The sequence below is a fragment of the Cavia porcellus genome, unplaced genomic scaffold, assembly GCF_034190915.1.
Source record: "Cavia porcellus strain 051 isolate PalLab524CR breed Dunkin Hartley unplaced genomic scaffold, mCavPor4.1 scaffold_11, whole genome shotgun sequence".
NCBI classification, from domain to species: Eukaryota; Metazoa; Chordata; class Mammalia; order Rodentia; family Caviidae; genus Cavia; species Cavia porcellus.
In genome coordinates this window covers 69,709,947-69,730,136 of record NW_026947494.1, presented here as the reverse complement: position 1 = coordinate 69,730,136, position 20,190 = coordinate 69,709,947, and the positions used below count along the sequence as shown (strand labels likewise).

General features: G+C 39.3%; 1 protein-coding gene across 3 annotated transcripts in view; it reads right to left on the bottom strand.

Moving 5' to 3' along the window:
- Nucleotides 1-6,486: 6,486 nt before the first annotated feature.
- The window catches only part of LOC134478145 (serine/arginine repetitive matrix protein 1-like), a 51,098-nt gene continuing 37,394 nt past the window's right edge, over nucleotides 6,487-20,190 (bottom strand). Inside the window, exons 3-4 of one of the 3 annotated variants that reach the window (XM_063258457.1) lie at nucleotides 8,602-8,678; nucleotides 6,487-7,638 (exon numbers count right to left, since the gene is read on the bottom strand). In XM_063258457.1, coding sequence (XP_063114527.1) covers nucleotides 7,603-7,638; nucleotides 8,602-8,678 — 113 coding nt within the window. In that variant the 3' untranslated portion in view covers nucleotides 6,487-7,602. Of the gene's footprint in view, nucleotides 7,639-8,601; nucleotides 8,679-13,119; nucleotides 17,631-20,190 lie in introns of those variants that run through there. The other 2 variants (XM_063258458.1, XM_063258459.1) reach the window with 2 other exon arrangements.

Genomic DNA, 20,190 nt, shown 5'->3' with positions numbered 1-20,190 from the left:
AAACTGTGAATGTTCTCTGAGTAGAACTCTTTCTTAAGTTGGAGACCTACTGCAATGTTCTTGGGACTTGGTCTCTCTCTGCCTCTTGGCTTTGGTCTTCCCTCTTCCATCTCAAGCAGGCTGTTCCTGAACACAACAGCTCCAGGGTCACCATCCGTGGCATGGATAAATACACAAGTTGTTTTCCATGCAACTCAAAGAGGCACCTCATAAAACTGAGTCACATTCAACCACCTTGGCCTACATGCCCAACTCAGACTCAATCAGTGCAAGAGAGAACAGACACCATTCTCTGGTTTAGCCCTGGGCGGCATGCCCATCACAAGTGCCTGGGTCAGAATCAACCCACCCAGAGCACATGCACAATGAAACAAAGTGGGTAAGTCCCTAAGAACCTATGAGTTCTGTTACCAGAAGGGACTGGGTGCTGGGCAAATAAAGCCACACATTCAGTCTGTCACTGGTGAGTTCTTCCTGATGGTATGTTAATCTCTGGATTGGAAGTCTGCTTGGCCCTGCTGCCTTCTCACAAGGGCTTCATGCTGGGGCACTATTGTGTGTTGGTTTATTTGGATGTTTACTTGAGAGTGCCTTTTGGGATTAACATTTTGAAAAGGATGATACGGAAATAGGATGAGGAAGGACAGAGATCAGGTTGCAATACTGTCCTAGTGGCAGCCTGAACTGATACCCATCACCACCATCATCCAGAGTTCTAGAGCTACAGTGGTCCTCCAGAGTTATCCCAAATTGGGAGGAAAGAGTTGAACCTCATGCCCTGGCAGTCATTAGATGTACACCATCTTGGGGTGAGAAAGAGATCTTGGTAAGACAGCTCTCCTCCACCAAGGCAATTCTGAGGGGCCTGATAACAGAGAGCTGCCTGAAAACAGCAGTCCCAGCTGGGTTGGGGTACAGACCCCTCATTCTTGATGGGGCCTGAGGCCACACATCAGAGCACTCTATGGGAACACTCAAATAAAGGTGGTATAATAAAATTCTGTCCCGTTCTCCTAAAATGTTTGGGTATAGCAATTTATATAGTAACAGCATAATAATTTACATTGGGTATAGTAATTTACATATAGTAATTTACATACTTTTGCACCTAGTCAATAAAAATGATTAGTTAAAACTAAAAAGTTGACTGAAAGAAAGTTCTGTATGCTTTGCTCCAAGTGCCAGAACTACTAGCTAAGCTTCTTCTTGAGGGCAATTTTATGGTTGTTTCCTATGGGAATTTGGAATCAGTTATAGATGACAGCTGTCTGGAACAATTTCAAGAAGATAAAAATAAGCTGAAAATGTCTGCCACCTAAAGGTGATTATGACCTCCAATGGGTGGCAGTAATAGCCAGTCCTAAAGGTTTATGGGTGTGGTGGTGTCCTCTGGTTGAATTGTCTCTCTTAATCGTTACAGTGTTTAGAAAGAGAATGACTTTAATCTTCTCCACAGCAGTCTAGGACCTGCAAATCACAGACTTTCTGATTTCAACAGAAAAGCCAGGTAAGCTCACAGCACAGGGGTGCAGGTAGGACAGCTGATCCCCCAAGTCAAAAATGAAACTGTCACACCAAGGTAAAATCCAGGTCTTCCTTCACCTTGCAGGTTGCCCATGACTCATGATTCACGTAAGTTTACAGTGAAGAAAAATTAATCATCAGAAATTGGCATAAAGAAAAGAAAACACTGGCTTAAAAGATAAGGCTTAAATGAAATAAACTTATAAAATATGAAATGATCATAAGAAATTTAACATATTTGAAACAAAACTAGAGATAAGAAAAAAGATAAGCCAATAAGATATGTGGTAAAAACATCTTAAGATTTACACTTCACATATTAATCTTTAATTGATAAAATAAGAAAAGACTGCACAACAGCAGAGAAAAATAATTCAATCGACGATCCACACATCTCTGAACCTAACACTTCTCTACCATACAGAAAGTATTTTGCCTAAGACAAAGACCACTGTGCTACACCCTCGTTTCTTCTTTTATTTTTTTTAACATCGAGACCACGTCTCACTAACTTGTCCAGGCTGGCTTTGACCTTGTGATTCTCCTGCCTCAACCTCGTGAGTAGCTATGACTACAAATATGTGCTCAGCACCCAGCTCAGAGGTGATTTTTGAGTCTTGAGAGGTGAGTAAATGATCACTGAATAGATTCTTTAAGTGAGGATGTGGAGAACACATTTGATTTCACATTATCATGAATATGAAACAAATAGTTTTACATATTTAAGTAGCTGCAAACAGCTTGGTATGGCCACAACCTTATCTTAGTTACTTTTCTCTCATTGCTGAGACAAAATACCCAACACCCAAAATTAAGGAAAGAAAGTTTTCTTTAACTTACAGTTTTTGGAGGTTTCAGTTCATAATCAGCTGGCTCCAACACAGGGTAGCATGGCACTGGGGCAATACTTCAAGGCAGCAGCAAGAGGAAAAAGGTAGAACAAGCCTCTTCTCCTCCCTTATATTGTACACAGGCCACCTCCCTCTCCAGGGCTGGTGTAACACTCACAAAAATCTCTAGGCCCTCCTCTTTCACAGATGAGGATGTTTACAAAGTAAAAACCCTGGCTCCCTGCTGAGTCTCTCAGTTAAACTTCTAAACTGCTCAAGTTGACACAATGTGTCAACCATAACAAACCTGTATGAAAGTTATGCATTACTTTCATGCAGAACAGGGAGGAAGCCCAGTTGACACATGAAATTAACCATCACAAGTGGGACAGAAAAGAAAAAGAAAAGGGACCTAAAGAAAGAACTTTAAGGGCAACAACACTGAAGGGCTGGGCAGGGTGAGAGGCAATTGGGCCAGGAGACCAAGAAAGGTGATTACAGGATCCCGGGAAAACTATGCATGGGGCCACAGGAGCGCTGCCTACTAAAAGAAAAATAGTAAAACAGGCAACAGTTTTAAGTGACACAGAAAAATCTCAAAGGTGAAAAGTGAAAGGATTTGGAATCAGGTCTTCAGTGATGGGCCAAGCATTTTCAGGAACCCAATGGGATAGAAACTTGAAATCAAATGGAGAAGGATGATCATTACAAAGCAAAAGCAAAGATTATAATAAAAATTTTGGTGGGATGAAGAGAATGCATGTACACTGGTAGAAGTGTGAACAGTAGGACTTCAAAAGCTTTTATTATGAGCATGTCATCCCACCCAGATATTCCAGAAATTATCCAAGGAAATGCATCTCCACCTATACCAAGCTTCACTTGTAAGCTACTCATTTGAAAGAGTCTTGAAAGATGTGGGTTTTGATAGTCAAAATAAAATTTAAAAGGAAGAAAGGAAAGAAAAGAAACAAAAGTATAATGATAGGGCATTGGCTTACCAATTGGTCTACTCAGGGGAAATCTCCACGAAGTTAATGAACTTTGAGCTTGGGGTCCCTCACTTATATGGAAACTAGGAGATGTCCTTACAATTTCTATGATTTTTAATATTCTTTTCGTTAAAGAGAGCTCCCCAAATTGTATCTCCCCATACTTCCATTTTCTCCCTCAAAGTCTATAGATATCAAAAGTTGCATTAACAATATGGTAAACTCCAAAGTCAATTTTTTGAATGGGCATTTTGTCACACAGCAGAGATGATATAGCAAAGGGAAATGGAGATGTAAATTGCGTCTATAATGAGATACCACTTCCCACCTTTTAGAATGGCAAGTTTTTCATGTAACAGTGGTAAAAACACAGGGCAGAAGCCCCCGCCCTTACTGAAGGCAATGCAAAATAGTAGCACACTTTGGAAAATTGGTGCCAACCTATAAACACATACTTTCCATACTTCAGCAATCTCATCCCTAAGAATTTAGCCAAGAAAAACAAAAATGTTGACCAGTTGACCAGAAAAAAAAGATCAGTACAAAAATGTTTATAATAGCATGATGACCAAAAACTGGAAACAATTTAAACATCTATGAATCAGTGAGAGGATAAACCACTATGGTACTTCCACATAATGAAACACTACTCAGCAATAAAAAGAGATACACTGTCGATGCATTCAGCAACATGAATATATCTCAAAAATCTAATTTTAAATGATATAATCTAGATACACACACAAATGTATGCACAACCTACTGTATCACCCCAGTGATACAATATTCAGGAAGAGATAAAACTAAGGGGAAGGCATGTTGATACAAATCCTGTTGATTCGGTATCATCACGCTGTGAAATCCAATAATGCTTTTATTCTTTGTTCAGAGAGGTTTTGTATTCTGTTTTGTGTTGTTTAATTTCAACATACATGAAGGTATGGGCAGCTATTTTGAACGAGAACAAGAGACATTATGGCAGCCATTATTATTTTTCCTACTGTCTGATTTTGAAGGTCTGTAATGCCTTCCTTCACTCTGTTCTGATCAGTTTAATACTATTTTGCTATGTATGAATTCATTGTGTGTGAAGATATGGACAGCTATTTGGAAGAAAACAAAAGACATTATGGTAGCCATGGTAGATCTCCTGTTGTCTTGCTGAAACCTGTGTTACTTACATTGTTTTCTTCTGTCTCTACTTTGTTCTGTTTTGTTGTTTAGTTTTTACCCCCTTTAAAACAAAATAAAGAATAATGGCCATGTAGTATTAATAAGTGATGAAAGCACATCGTAAAATAACCAGCACTCGTTTTTATAAATCAAGCATTTTATGCAGATAAATAATACATGAATATATTCACAAAGGAAAGAAGAACATACAGCCACATTTCAACCCCAGTTGTTCTGGAGACATTAAAGATGAATGAATTCTTTATACTTCGCTTATGTGTATTTTCTGAATTATTTAATAAATACCTATCCCTTGTAAGGTTCTGAGATGAGATTTTGTTGACGGTGGTAGATTAAGAAGCCTGTTTAGGTGCTGGGGGATTAAACGTTGGGCCTCGTAACTGGCGGAACAGTGGCTCCATCTCTGAGCGGTAGCCAGCCCCAAGCTGAGGATTTTTTAAACCATCTGCAGTGAGGAGATTGAAGCCTGTTCTGACCAGTGTGGCTACAGAGGGAGAAACTTGCTCGAAGGGGATTTTTGTTTTGTTTGTACTTTGAAATGAACCCTTTCCATGGAGCAAAAGAGAGCTACGCCAGGAGTCAAGCGTGGACACTGCTGGCCAGGAGACACTGTCACATCCCAGTTCTGCTCAAAGCCTGTGTGTCTGACCTCTGTCTTGCTGGATGGAGTCTCCAGGATCCTGCTCCACCCTTTTGCTCAGTTTCTCCTTGGTACTCGCCCACGTGTTCCCTGCGTGGTAGCTGGGGTCACTCCTCCCCAGCCACAGCCTGTGCTCTTCTGCCCCACGCTTTCACTCAGATTTTGCACCATTTTCCTATCCCTGTGCTCTTCAGATGAGAAACCACTGCTAATCCCCACATCCCACCACCACGTGAGTCAGCTCTTCACCCGTCTGACAAAACTATACTGATAGAAACAGTTTTAAAAAGGAAAGATTTATTTTGGCTCGTGGTTTCAGAGGCCTCAGGCTAAGGTCCTGTGGTAAGGCAGAACCTGCATGGCAGAAACGTGTGTGGGGCGGTGAGGGCAAAACTGTCCACCACAGCAGTCAGGAATCAGCGAGGAAAGGAGTCAGATGACAAGGAGCAGGGAACAGGACGCACCTCAAAGGCATGCGCCCAGTGACCTGCTTCCACCACCTCTAACAGCCTATTTCATTCCCGCAGGATCCAGTCACTGCCAGGCCCCACTGCTGAGCACTGGGGAATCAAGTTCTCAGTACACGCAGAGTCTTTAAGCCACAACCACCACCCTGCCTCTCTCCCTTACACTCGCCCACCTCACTGTCTTCCAGTTACCTGTGACTCCTCTGTCTTTCAGTCTCAACACTGAGGGCTTCTTTCTATCCTCTGTAGCCGGGAGCACAGTGCCATATACACATATGTGAATTTCATCAAAGATGGCCTGAGGCTGAGGGTGTCAAATTTTGGTACTTCCTTAAACAGGAATACTTGTACAATGGATGATTACTAAGTAGCCCCAGATTTAGACTCTTCTTAGAAAAAATTACATCATAGTCTATTCTAGAGCATACATCTTTCCACATTGGCATTAACAAGTGACATAACACAAAAAGATCTACTCACTCAGAAAAGTATAAATGTAACACAATTAGGGCCTGTTTAAACAATGTTTGTGGTCTTTTTCTTTTCCTTTGTTAAAGCAAACAGGTCGCCAAATCTGTATCTGTTCTTAAGTATGTTTACAGAGGCAACTATTAGCTTAATTTTTACTATCGAATGACCTATCAAAATATTCTGTGGGAACAGATCTGGCTAAACTTTTTTAAAGTAGGGCTGAAGCTGTGTGTGGTGGTACATGCCTGAAACCCTAGGACTCAGGAAGCTGAGACAGGAGAATCAGTGAGTTCGAGGCTAGCTTGAGCTACAGAGTGAGACTTTGTCTTAAAAAAAATTTAAAATAAAGTAGGAATGAGTACTGTGAATTATAAATTAGCAAAATAAGTTTTCCATTTTTTATTATTTTCAAGGTAGTAAAATACAACAGAAGAAGACAAAACAAAGCCAATTGACACAGTACAGTGAAACTGGTACAGAACGTCACAGCAGGTTACCAGGATAACAGTAATAAGTACCGTAGTGTATCTCATTATCTTCACAATAGTTGTCCTTTCAATCAAGTATAGCAAAATCAAATGAAATACAGAACATTATAGAACTTATCAAAGCAGAATATTGAATAGCACAATAAAAATAATCAGAACAAAGCAAAACAGTGGTAATAATATTTGCCTTCAAAAAGATGGTACAAGGAAATCCCCCATATTTGCTATATTGCATAGGGTCAACCTCCCAAGCTCAAACCTCTGGCTGCCATTTGTTAAGGGGGAGGGAGGTTTGATTCTCAGTCCTCACGCTGGTAACCTCAAGGCTGTTTACAAGGGAGGTGAGCTGATTGCCTGGTTTCCCAGCGCCCTAAGTTCCACCATGGCATGGATCACAGGAGACGCTGGGTGGTTCTCTCCCTAGTTTTCCATTTTTTAACTATATAAGTGCAATTATGACAAAATTAATTAATTTGTGACACTAACCATTCCAAGCTGGCACAGATAATGAAGCTAAGCACTGCCTTCAATGTCAAATGCCTACTGTACATTTCAGGGATCTCCAGGCCACCCATATTTTTTATTTACCATCTACAAATTTAAGAATTCCCACAATCTCCTCCTGTTTGATAAGTTATCTGAACAATTCACAGAACTCAGAAAAGTACCATAATTGCAATAATAGCCTTTTTTTTTTTTTGGCTTGCTTTTTTTCTTTGCAATCCTGGTTTTATTATAAAGGATGCAGAGGACAGGTGCCACCCAGGAGAGATCATAGTGGGGCTTCATGCTTTGCACCACATCACTATGTGCCCACTTTGACATCCCAAGTGTCAGTGTTCAGAGTTGTTACTGGGGTTTCATGATGAAGGCATCGCTGATGAAATCGTTGACTGTAGGACTGAGCTCAGTCATTGGCTCACTGCTCTGGAGAGACGGAGCTCCAGAATCCAAGGGCCACATGTTAAGGTCTCCACAGAGTTTTTGAAATCCCGCCTAGTTGATTTCAGGTGAAAGGAAAGCCCAGCGGTACTGTATAAAAGGAAGAAGATGTCTTCAAAAACTAAACAAAGGACACTTGCTTGTGAATTTTCTCCTAATGATGAAATATATAAAAAGGCAAACATATTTTTACTTGTATAATAATAGTGTGTTGAAGTATGAAATGAAAACACGAAGCTAAAATAGAGCTATTCTTGCTTATTAATATGTGCCTTGCATTATGAGCCATCTGTGACACGAACACCATGTGCCAGGACCATCTGTACTGTTTAGTCTAATGGTTTAAACGAGGGCTCCTGCCCTCATTGGAAGATATTAGCACCTCAAAAATATATTTGTTGGAAATGGTAATGTACTGATCCCTTTAGATTCTACCAAATGGCTACACTGTACATTAATACACACAAGAAGGGAAAGAAAGCAAACCAGCAAGCACTGAGCCCCTTATGGGAGCCAGAACATTTCGCAGACACTTTATCCATTAATCCTCTCGGTAACCTCAGAGCAAGTATTACTATTTCTCTTTTCCTACTGAAGAAAAGCTTTCAAAGGTTTATTAATTTCTCTAGAGCTCAAAAGTGACAGAGCCTCGGTTTAAATCCCAGGCTTCTGCCTCCAGATTCCCTTGTAGTGGCACTGTTGGCTACTGTCCCTGCATCAACTTCCCATTCTTTCTAGACTTTTGTTTGGACATTAATGCACTCCCAGGAGGCCATCGAGCTCATTTCAAGGGCGGGTCTCTTGTCAAACGCCCCTTGCACATGCTACTAGGATATACTGCAAGAGCACAGTTGACAACTTCCACAAGGATGACCAGAATGAAGCATCAAGCAGTGGGGAAAAAAGACAGTGCCCAAATTCCTGGAAAATCTCCTATTCCCAGAAAAGATAGCAATATTGCTTTTTGTATTAGTTTACCATTCCCTCTCATTTTTACTCTTTATCTATAACCTCCCAACCCCAAGGGATCAAGAAGTTTATTTGGGAATTTACCTCTTCTATTCTTAGACAAGAATGCATCTCCTTCACTGACCAATCAGTGGTTGGCTCTTGTGATTGGTTCCACAATTCTGAGAGGGAAAAAGGACCCAATTTGCTGTAAAAAATTACTAACAGAATAAACCAATAAGTCACCTTCATTCTTGAAGCCCAGAAGTTAAATCACGAATGCTCAATGTTAGCCTTTCAGTTCCTGGTGGAGGCAGATACCCTTCTTGGAATAACCTCCCTTTGGGGCTCTGAAGGCCTACTGTCTCTACCTAGAGTACATGCCCATTTCTGTAAGAGGCTGCAAAGGAACTAACAAAAGGATAAATTTCAATTTTGAAACTTTTCCCACTTTCTGCTCTCTACCTAAGGGTTTTCCTGCATCTGCCTCCTGTGTTGCAGCCCCTCTCAGTGGATGTTCTTTTCCTGGTCTCAGATAGATGCCCTTATTGTCCCTTTGTCCCTGCCCCTTCTTGCTTCCTCAGAGGTCTCTTTGCATCATGTATATTCGCTCTGTCTTAACTCTCCAGATTCCCCTTTCTATTTTTTTTTCCTGGTGGGAAGAAGGGAGCAGCAGTGACAGGTCCTTGCTATGTTGTTCAGGCTGGCTCTGAACTCACTGTGTAGCACAGGCTGGCCTCTGGCTCAAAGCTGTCCTCCTGCCTCAGCCTCCAGAGTGCTGAAGTTGCAGACATGCACCACCATGACTGTCCTCTAACACTCATTCCCTAAATTGCATGCATCTGCCCACACTGCTTCCCTGGGTACTCAATCTTCCCTCAGACTAACAAGCATCCCTCTATAATGCTTCCCCTCACAGTCAAGATCCTTAAAGTGGAACCTCAGTCTGCCTGTCAGTGTCTCATGCTTGTATCTCCCCAGTTAGTCTTCAAACTTTTGTTAGTTCGCTAATGCCTCTAATTTGTCTAATGAAAATATATCATGATTTCCAGCAAAGTAATAAACCAAATAAGCACTTTCATGCTTACGATATCTCACTGGGATAGCAGATAAGGGTCTGCCATTCCCTAAGAAAATTGCTTTTCTTTCACAGCTACCCCAAATGCCTTGCAGCCCACCTCTCTACACCACACTCCAAAACCACCCCAAGGGAGATTTGACTACAGCAAACCAAACGTGGACCTGTGACTTTGCCCTGTAGCCCTTCTGCAGCAGGGTCCTCTCCCCTCCTCATGCCCAGGCCGAATGTTCAATATGGTGCCCATGTAAACCCTGTTCTTTTTAAAGCCACTTCCCCTGTTCTTAGTAAGTGCCATTCCTGTGCTAAAACCCCTTATGCTGCAGCACATGTCCGGATAAAACTCCTTCTGAATGGCATGATTTTGTCTCAAGTGGATCATGCCAAGGTACACTAAGAGCTGATAACATCACAGGCTACTGGCACCAAATACAGCCTGCAGCTGAAGACGGAAGCACTAAAGGCTGAAAGGGTATGGCACAGAAACCCACCGCAGCCAGGATTGGTAACACCAGGCTACTGGCACCCAAAGCCACCAGATGCTGGGGTTGCTAAAGGCTGACGTGTGGCAGCAGAGAACAATGAAGAATTGTCACCAGCCACCATCGCTGGTGGCCAGAAGAGTCCAGGGTCTGCTGGCAGCTGGGTCTTTGAACAAGGAAGGCCACAAACTCTAAGAGCCAATAACCATTGGCTTTCAAAGATAAGGGTGCTTTCTCCTTCAAAAGTTCTCTTTCTTTGGTCAATACTACAGCCCTGTAAAGCACGGTATTAAATAAAAATTACAGGTGGCAATTTTGGCCATGCTAAACATCAAAATAGAGTCATGTGCACTAAGCCATGGTTATCAACTGAAAACCAAGCTATTTAACATAGCCACTCTGAAATCAGGATTGGAACAGTGTATGTTTCCCAAGCAGGCCAGTTTCAATTGGTTTGATAAGAAAGTAGCTTCTGATTTTTTGTTAAGCAATAAGCCTGAAATTGACTTGGAAAATTAGCCACAAGGTTTTATTAGTTTTGTACTGTGGGAAGTATCAGGAGTGAATGACAAAAGCAGTTTGGAATTACCAGGTAAAATATACACATATCCTGCACATAACGAATTAACCCACAGCCTAAGGGTTTGTCAGCATATTTCCGGTACATAACGTTTACACACCTTGTGTGGAATTGGTACGTGTACATAACACATTTTAATTGTTGTTTCAAGATCTTTCCCTCTCCTTTCTCCCCGCCCACTCCATCTCCTGGTCCCCTTTCCATTTGGGAAAGATCTAGCTCCCTATTTCCTATTATCTAGCATTTGTTTGTTTGTTCGTTTGTTTGTTTGTTTATAGACAGGGTCTTGCCATGTAGTTCAGACCAACATAGAACTCACTATATAGCCCAGGGTGACACAAACTTGCAGTGACCCTCCTTCCTCAGACTCCTAGGTACTGAGATTACAGGCATGCATCACCACTCCTGACCTGGCTTTTATTTGTATTCTGGGTTTCTCATACAAGAGAAATCATTCGATGTATAAGCTTATATACAGATTTAGTTCACTTATTATTATGGTCTCAAGGTGCATCTATTTTCCTACATGTTAGCTATATGTTACTCAGTTTTATCCTTCTTTATGGTGGAGTACTACTCCACTGTATAAATATACCACATTTTCTTTTTTAATTTTAAAAATAGTAATATCCAACAAAACAAGACAGAACAAAACCGGTTAAAACAATGCAACAAAATGAGTACAAACCTTCAAAGCAGGATACCAGGAAAACAACAACAGCTACCATAGTATATCTTGTTATCTTCATAATAGTTGTTCATTCCATCAGGTATAGCAAAATCAAACCAAAGCATGACACAATAAAGCCAAATAAATAGAATATTAAATAAAGCAAAACAATCAGAACAAAGCAAAACAGTGAAAGCAATATTGGATTTCAAAGACAAGATAGAAGGAAATGCCCCAGATTTGCTATATTGTATAGTAATCCTCCCAAAGGATGCTCAGACCGCTGGCCCCAGGCCTGCAAAATCAATCAGACAATACAAGCATTTAGTTGCTTTATGTACCTTAGTTTATATCAAGGCAGCCTGTCTTCCAAACTATACCACATTTTCTTTACCCACCTCTCTGTTGATGGACATAGAGGCTGCTTCCAAGATTTAGCTAGTATGAACTGTGCTGATATAAACAAGGGTATTCATTGTAACGTGATGTCTTGCAGAACACCCAGAAGGGAAATTGCTGGATAGAATGAAATTCTTTGTTTTTTGAGGAGTCTCTACACTGCTTTCTACAGTGAGTGTACTAGTTTGCATCTCACCAACAATGTGGAAGGCTCCATTTCCCCTGCAGCCTCAATAACACGTTATTATTTGATTTCTTGATGGTGATCATCCTTTTGGGGGTAAGATGAACTCAGTGTTGTTTTAATTTGCATGTTGCTAACAGCCAAAGAATTTGAACATTGCTTCGTGTATTTATCGGCCACTTGTACTTCTTGGTTAAGCATCTCTTCATTTTCGCTGCCCATGTTTTTCATTGTCATTTATTTTGAAGAGTCTAAGTTTTTGAGTTCTTTATGTGTTAGTCGTCTATCTGAGGAATACCTGGCAATTTCTTTTCTCATTCTGTAGGGTTTCTTTTCACTCAGTTTTTATTTCTGTGCAGAAACTTTTAATACTGTAAACTCCATTTGTTGATTCTCAATAATAGTTCCTGTGCAACCAGGGCTCTGTTCAGAAAGTCCTTGCCTACGCCTCTGACTTCAAAAGTTTTACCTATTTTATCTTTCAACACCTGTTTCTGTTTTAAGATTTAGTTCACTGATCCATTTTGAAACTAGTTCCATACACAGTGTGGGACATGGGTCTGGTTGGCTCTTCTGCATATGAATAGCCTGTTTTTCCAACATGATTCAGTAAAGAGACCTTCCTTCCTCCAGTGCGTGCTTTTGGCTTCTTGGTCAAAAATCAAGTAATTGCATATGCTTGGGGTTGTTTGTGCATCCTCTACTCTGTTCCACTGATCCTGTCTGTTTTTGTGCCCGTACCAGGCTGTTTTTATCACTGTAGCTTTCTAATGTAACTCTGTTTGGGGTTGTAATGCCTCCTGCATTAACCAGGACTGCTTCTGTTACTGTGGGTCTGTCTTGGTTCCGTAGGAATTTTGGGATTATTTTTTCCAGTTCTGTGAAGAATGTTTCTGGCATTTTGATTGGGATTGTGTTAAAACCTGTGTATCAGTTTGAAAGTATGGCCATCTTCACTACACTGATTCTGCATACTCAGGAACATGGAGTATCTTTCCATTTGCTGATATCGTTTTTAATTTTCATTTTCAAAGTGCTGTAATTTTCATCCTAGGGGTTACTCCCTTCCCTTAGTTACATTAATTCCTAAGTGTTTGATTTTTCTTGATGTCATTATGAATGGTATCATCCTCCTAATTTCTTTCTAGGTGGGTCCATTCTTCGTGTACAGGAATGCTATTGATTTTTGTGTTTAATTTGCAACCTAATACATTATTAATTCTGAGAATATTTTGGTGGGTCTTTTTTTCTTCTATATAGAATTGTCTACAAATAAGAGTAACTTAACTTATTCCATACATAGTCTTTTTCTTGTCTAACTGCTTTGGTTATTTTGTACTATGTTGAAGAGGAGTGGTGATAGTGGACATCCTTGTCCTGTTCCTGATGTTAAAGAGAAAGTTGTTTCTTTTTCCCATTTAAAATGATGTTCACAGTAGCTTTGTCATCGATGGATCTTTATCAGATTGAGAGAGATCCTTGTATGCCTATTTTCTCAAATGTTATCATGAAAGGGTGCTGGATTTTTGTCAAGGACTTTCTCATGACTCCTGAGATGATCATGTGTTTTTTTCCTTGCATCTGATTATGTGATGTGTTACATTTATCGATTTATGTATGTTAAACCATGTTTGCACCCCAAGGATGAAGTCTACTGTTTGCCAGTAACTTATTGAGGATTTTTGCACCTATATCCATTAAAGAGATTGGTCTATAGTTCTGTTTATTGCATGAATCCTTGGCTTTGGAATCAAGGTTAGAGTCACTTCCAGAAATGACTTTGGGCGTATGAATTCCCTTTCAATTTCATTGTAGAAATTGAGAAGTATTGGTATTAGATTTTCCCTGAAGTTTTCATAGAATTCAGCAGTGAATTTAGGCAGTCCAAGGCTTCTTTTAGTTGGTAGAGTTTTTATTACTGCTTCAATTTAATTGCCTGTTATTGGATTATTCAGGGTTTTTAAATATTTTTCATTTGGTGTGGGTAATTCATATGTATCTAGGAGTCAACTCCTTGCTTCTGTTTTAATCCTTACACAAAAGAATTTGAAATAAACTGACATCTGACAATAATGTTCCAATTAGTCTGTATTCCTGTCCTACCTCGCAGATAAATTACCTCTGAAATAGCAAATTTTTCTTTTGGGTTTTGTTTATTTCTATTTTAAGTTTTTGTATATTTATATGACCAACATGTTCTGCTTGGCTCATTGATGTATTTACTGTATTTTAGGAACAAAGTACTGCCTAGTTTTAGAATAAGAAAAAAGCCAAATAAAATCCTTTAACTAAACTGCTGTAATTTTGTGCTTTGACAATCAGTTCTTAATATAGGGTCCACGGACGATACAAATATGGATGGGAAAATTACATCTTTACTTCTATTAATCCTAGCTGAAATGTGACATTTGGAAGAAACAGTATGAAAATGAAGTTAATGAGGCATGGCTATAATCACAGCATGTGGGAAGCTGAGGCAGGAGGATCATAAATTCAAGATCAGCCTGTGCTAAATAGTGAGTTCCAAGCAATCATGAACTTCAGAGTACCAGGCTGTCAACAACTATAACAGAGTTTTTGAATTAGCCCTCCTAGAAAAATAAAGCCGGACACTACGAAGGGAATACGCTCACGCATGATTATCTGTAGTAATTATCACCGAAGACTCTGCAGAACCTTGTATGGAAAGTACTTCTGCATAGACATTGCCCGAATATAGTCTGTTCAACCTCAGCTTTGTTATTAATCATTAGGGTCAGTGATTATTGTGTCACAGTATCTGATGTCGCCCTCTCGTTTTGTCTTTTCAAACCTCCCCTGGGCCAAGGATGGGTGAGCCCCGTGGTAGAATACTTACCTAGCATGCCCAGGGCTTTGGGTTCTATCACTTGTAATGCAGGAGGCAAAAAGAACATAAGCTGACACAAATCTGAGTTTGGAATATTTTAATAAAAATATAATTTGCTGTTCTATAATCTATATTTTGTACTTTTATTATTGTCTATTTTGTTTTTGAGACAGTATCTCTTTCTGTATTTCACGCTGACCTCAAACTCAGGCAATCCTCCTGCCTCAGCCTCCCAAGGGCTGGGATTACAGGCATGCACCACCATGCCCAGCTATTTTATACCTTTAAAACCATTATTCATCATACTGTTAAATGGTAAATAAATAAATGCCTAATGTTCCCCACAGTGTGTATGTGGAGACTGAACCCAGGACCTCACATGTGCTAAGCATATGCTGTGTCACTGAGCAAAACCTAGCTTCCCTGCATGATTTTTAAAAATCTCCTAGATTACTATTTCTTAGCCCAATTCTGAAGTCCATGGTATAGGTTCCATTGAACTCCTCCACATCCTCCCTTTTTTCAGATCCAAAAACACCTGTAACTAATATTATAATCACTGGATTTTATAGCACATCATTGGGTTTTAAGAACTTGAAGGTTATGTTGAGAATTTATATTAAAATTCAGCATACAGTGGTACCAGATACATACTTAACAGACAATATGCACTGAATGCTTTCACATCCTTTTCACATCCTAAGAACTGAGTAGTAGTTCCACGACTTTGATATAATTTCCCCATTTTACAGATTAAAAGAGTAAGGACAGACAAACTAAATGGCTAAAGTTGTATTATCAGTAATTAATACAGCTGAGGCTTAAGTAAAATTGTGGGAACAAGTGAAGATCCAGATGGGACCCCAAAAATAAAATTTAATAATAACTTGACAGAACTTGTTTCGGTATCTAAATCACTGTCAGAAGGAGGATTTGTCAGATTAGTGCCTTAAACAAGGAAGATCTCAATAGAAAAAAAAATGTTATTGTTGGGTTGGAGGTGTAACTCAGTGATACAGGGACGCCTGCATGGGCAAAGCTTTGGGCTTGATCCCCACCCTGAAGGAAAAAAAGGCATTATCTATTGAAACACACAACACAATTCAGGAGGTGTTTTACTAATCCAGTTTTTGCTATGGGGGGAGCCAAACGGCTGGGATTATAAATGCTGTCCCAGATGAGATTAAATCACATAAGCTGGAGGGAGATAAAAGTGCAGTCAGGGTTGAGATGATGAGACAAGAGAGCAGATTAAGGGCACTGAGCATCACAAGACTTTCTTCCTGGACGAGCATCCTAATAGTTGCATAGATGACTTGGGTTCTCTTCACTTAAGGTCACTAACTATCCCACATTTTTACTCATTGTAAGAATAATAATTTGAAAATCAGTAGCAGCAGCAGCAGTTGAGCAGGGTGGTGCACATCTGTAACACCAGCATTCAAGAGGCTGAAATAAAAGGATAACCATGAGCCTGAGGCAAGCCTGAGCTACACAATTCCAGGCCAGCCTGGACTACATACATACCTGAGGTCCTGTCTCAAGCCACCCTTCACCGCAACCCACTAATAAAACTTAGCTGCGTGGATTTTAGACATCCTTGACTCTGTGATAGTGATTTCTCATTGTAATTTGACCTTCTATTTTTAAAAATCAGACTCATAAACTAGGTTAATGTGAATCCATTCCTGAAAGATGGATTTACTTTGATGTGCAGAGATAAGTTCCTAAGCTTGATTTACTATGTATTCCATCCTGAGAGTTCTCTTGAGAGACTCCATATATTCCTTGTTTATGAACATAAAGTATACATCATTTCCTTGTGGAAGGAAAAATGTGTTTACCTTACTAGTTACATGCTGATCATTTCTAAATTTGTCTGTGGAGGTCAGAATTTTCATTAGACTGACAGATCCAGCAGACTCTCCTGCTGCTTATTAGCTGTCATGGCTGGAGAAATTATTTAACCTCTCTAAGCTTCAGTCTCATTCTCTATGAAGATATTTTTCAAAGAGTCTCAAGTTTGTTGTGATGATTAGGTGATTTGAGATGATTTATCACATATTTTAAATTGTGCTAAACTTATAGTGAACTTTAAGAATGTCAGAGATTCGACAGGTCAATAGGTAAAAACACAACAATAATTTACAACAGATTTGCCACACACCAGTAATTCCAGCTATGTGGTATGTAAAAGTGTACAGCTTCAGCCAAGTCCTCCAGCTTCCTATTCCAATGTGCAGTCACTCACCTGACATCTCCACTGGAACAGTTTTCTGCTGCCGTAACAGAACAAGGGCAAAGCAAATAAAATATTTGCTCATCATTCTGGAGGCCGGGGAGTCTAAGAGCATGGCACTAGCATCTCATCAGGGCAGACATCATGCAAACATGCACAGGAAGAGGCAGAATTCATAACAAACCCACTAATGGACTTAATCCATTCATGAGGGCAGAGCTCTCATGAAATAATCACCTCTTAAAGGCCTCTCCATATTGTTACAATGGCAATTAAATTTCAACATGGGTTTTGGAAGGGACATTCAAATCATGGTGGACATCTATTGGCATCTCAATCCTGTTCAAAATAGAATCTTTGCTTCCTTCTCCTTTCCCACACACCTGGTCTTTTCCCACCTAACTAAATGCCAAATTATCTAGGAATCATAGTTGGCTTTTCCTCTTCCCTGTCCTTCCATACACTGTCAGTGAGCTGGGCCTGGCCAGGCCCTGGACTCTTACACATGCGTTTACCTACCAAAGGCCAGAAAGGCAGTGACTTGATTAAGGTCCTCAGCAAGCCAAAGCAAGCAGACAAGCACCTTCTTGCTTCTTACCAAAAAGGTCCCCTTCTAGAAGTTCATCTTCCCAAATGACATCAACTAAGCAGAAGCTAGGAAAAAAGTATTAATTGCCTGACTTGCCTAATACTACCTGGGTGATCTGGGGTCAATGTTGGGGGCAGCTTGAAATAGAAGCAGTTCTTCTTTTTCTGGATTCCAAGACCAGACAATTTCTCCTGCTCACTCAGCTTCTTATGGCTAGGTCTTAAACATATACATAAACACACACACAAACACACACCAACACACTCAGACACACACACACACACACACACCAACACACTCAGATGGACACACACACACACTCGGACACACACACACACTGCCAGTCCTCCCTGGCCATGGCTTCAGCACCTGTGGATTCAACCAAACTTCAGTGAAAAATATTTGAGAGGGAAAAAGTTACACTTGGACTGACATACATTGCTGCCTAAACAATGAAATGCAATAATTATTTATATAGCATTTACCTTGTATTAACAAGTTATATATTAACAAATTATGTATCAATTAAACATAACCTAGAGTTGAAATAAATTAAAGATGGATGTATACAGGCTATATACAGTAATAGAGCATCTGTGTTATTGACCACCTACAAATTTGGTATCTGAAATCCTGGAATCAAACCCCGATCATCAGTGGGAGACAGCTGTGTGACAGAAGCTTTGGCACTTAGGATTGGCAAGGTGACCCGAAGCACAGGGACTGAGGGGGAACTCCCCTTCCTCCAACTCCAACAAAAGCCCTGAAACTACTTACATAGCTTTCAAATTTCATTTCTTCCTTTGAATGAAATATTGTTTGTGGTGTGTTTGCAAACATTATTTTTAAAAAATTAATTTCCTAGGGCCAGGGATATAGGTCAGCGGCATAGTACCTGCCTGGCAAATGTAAGGTGCTAAGTTTGAGTCTCATACCAGTAAATACATAAATAAAAAAATAAATTTTCTATACATATAAGTGATGTCATCTTTATTTCCTTTTATTACATACTCCATTAATTTTTATGAACTACTTGTTCTAATAAATATAGATTCTAGAGTTTTAATAAATAAATTAGGAATTCACAATTTCTTCTTAGTTTTAATAGAAACACTGGAGTTAAAATGCTATGTGACTTTTTGAGAAAATTTTCTTTTTTTTTATTTAAAGAGAAAAAAAAACAAAGTAAAAGGGTACAAGTAGTACAGAATTTCAAGAAAAAAATATGCAGTAAGAAATCACTAGCTAATGGATTACATATTGTCATCTTAGAAACAGTTGTCCAAATTACAAAATTAAAACATACAAAGTGGACATTCATACAGTGAGATTGCAGACAGTTCTGTTCAATGATCCAACAAAAACTCAGTAATATGGTTTTCTATCCTACACACTTAAATATACATGCAGTTATATTCTTTAGGCCACTTTCTTTTCCTCTCTTTTTTACAATAACAATTATACTTTTTGGGTTTTATTACTCCCATAGTTCTTATTACTGTTTTTTTGAAGAGAATAAAACCAAATGTGACAAAACAAAATAGAGTCAGTTAGAACAGAAGAATGGACATAGGATATGATGCAAAAATAGAATACCAGGTGATCAAAAATGATTACCATTGTGCCTCTTGCTATCTTGAAAAGAGTTGCCTGTATCAAAACAGTACAGAACAAGACCAATAAAACCTACACTGCAGACCTTACAGGACTTCAAAAAAAGATAATAGTCAAACCATAATAGGCATCATAGTAAACCTTCAAAGTGGTTGCCTATACCCTCAAACTTGATACTATCAAACAAAACAGAATACAGTAAAATCAGACAGAACAAGACAGGGAGAGCAATACTGGGGTTCAAATCAGGTTAATAGGAAAACAAAAAGTTACTGTAATATATCCCGCTATTTTTAAATTTAGTTTTTCCTTAATTAAAAAATAAGAAAAAATAAATTAATTTTAAAAAAGGGGGAGATTGAGATAAAAGAGGACATAGTAACAGAACACAGGCCAGAACCAAACAACTTAAGCATCATTGTGTTTCACCACCAGATAACCTAACATAATAGTAGTCACCATACTGTCTCTTTCCTTGAAGTATTTGAGTATAACTTCGTATAGTATAGCATCAACATATTAAGACAGTGGGAAGCCATTCAAGAAAATATAAAACTTACAGAGTATTTAGAACCAGCTAACAGAAAATGAACAACAGTTTCTATATTATCTCTTTGCCTATAAAACATTTTGTTTATACTATCACATATAGTAAAATATAATAAGATACAACATTCATTTCATTTACATTTGAATTTTCTTCCCAACTTTGAAAATACATATTGTAATTTGAAAAGTCTTGTAAAATAGATCCTCTCTCACCCACAAAGGTCCAGTGGTGGGCACGGTAGATACGGTAGACAGAAGTCTAGGGTAAAACACTAAGGTCCCATCTCTGTATATATATATACCTTCTCCCGGTTGTTGCATGGTAAGTTAGGTTCTATAAAGGGGTTTTGTCAGATGTAAATAATTTCTGAAATCAGCTGACCTTAAAATAGGAAAGTTACCCTGGGTGAACCAGACTTACTCAGTTTCAGTTCTTTACAAAGACAGTGGATTTCCTGAAAG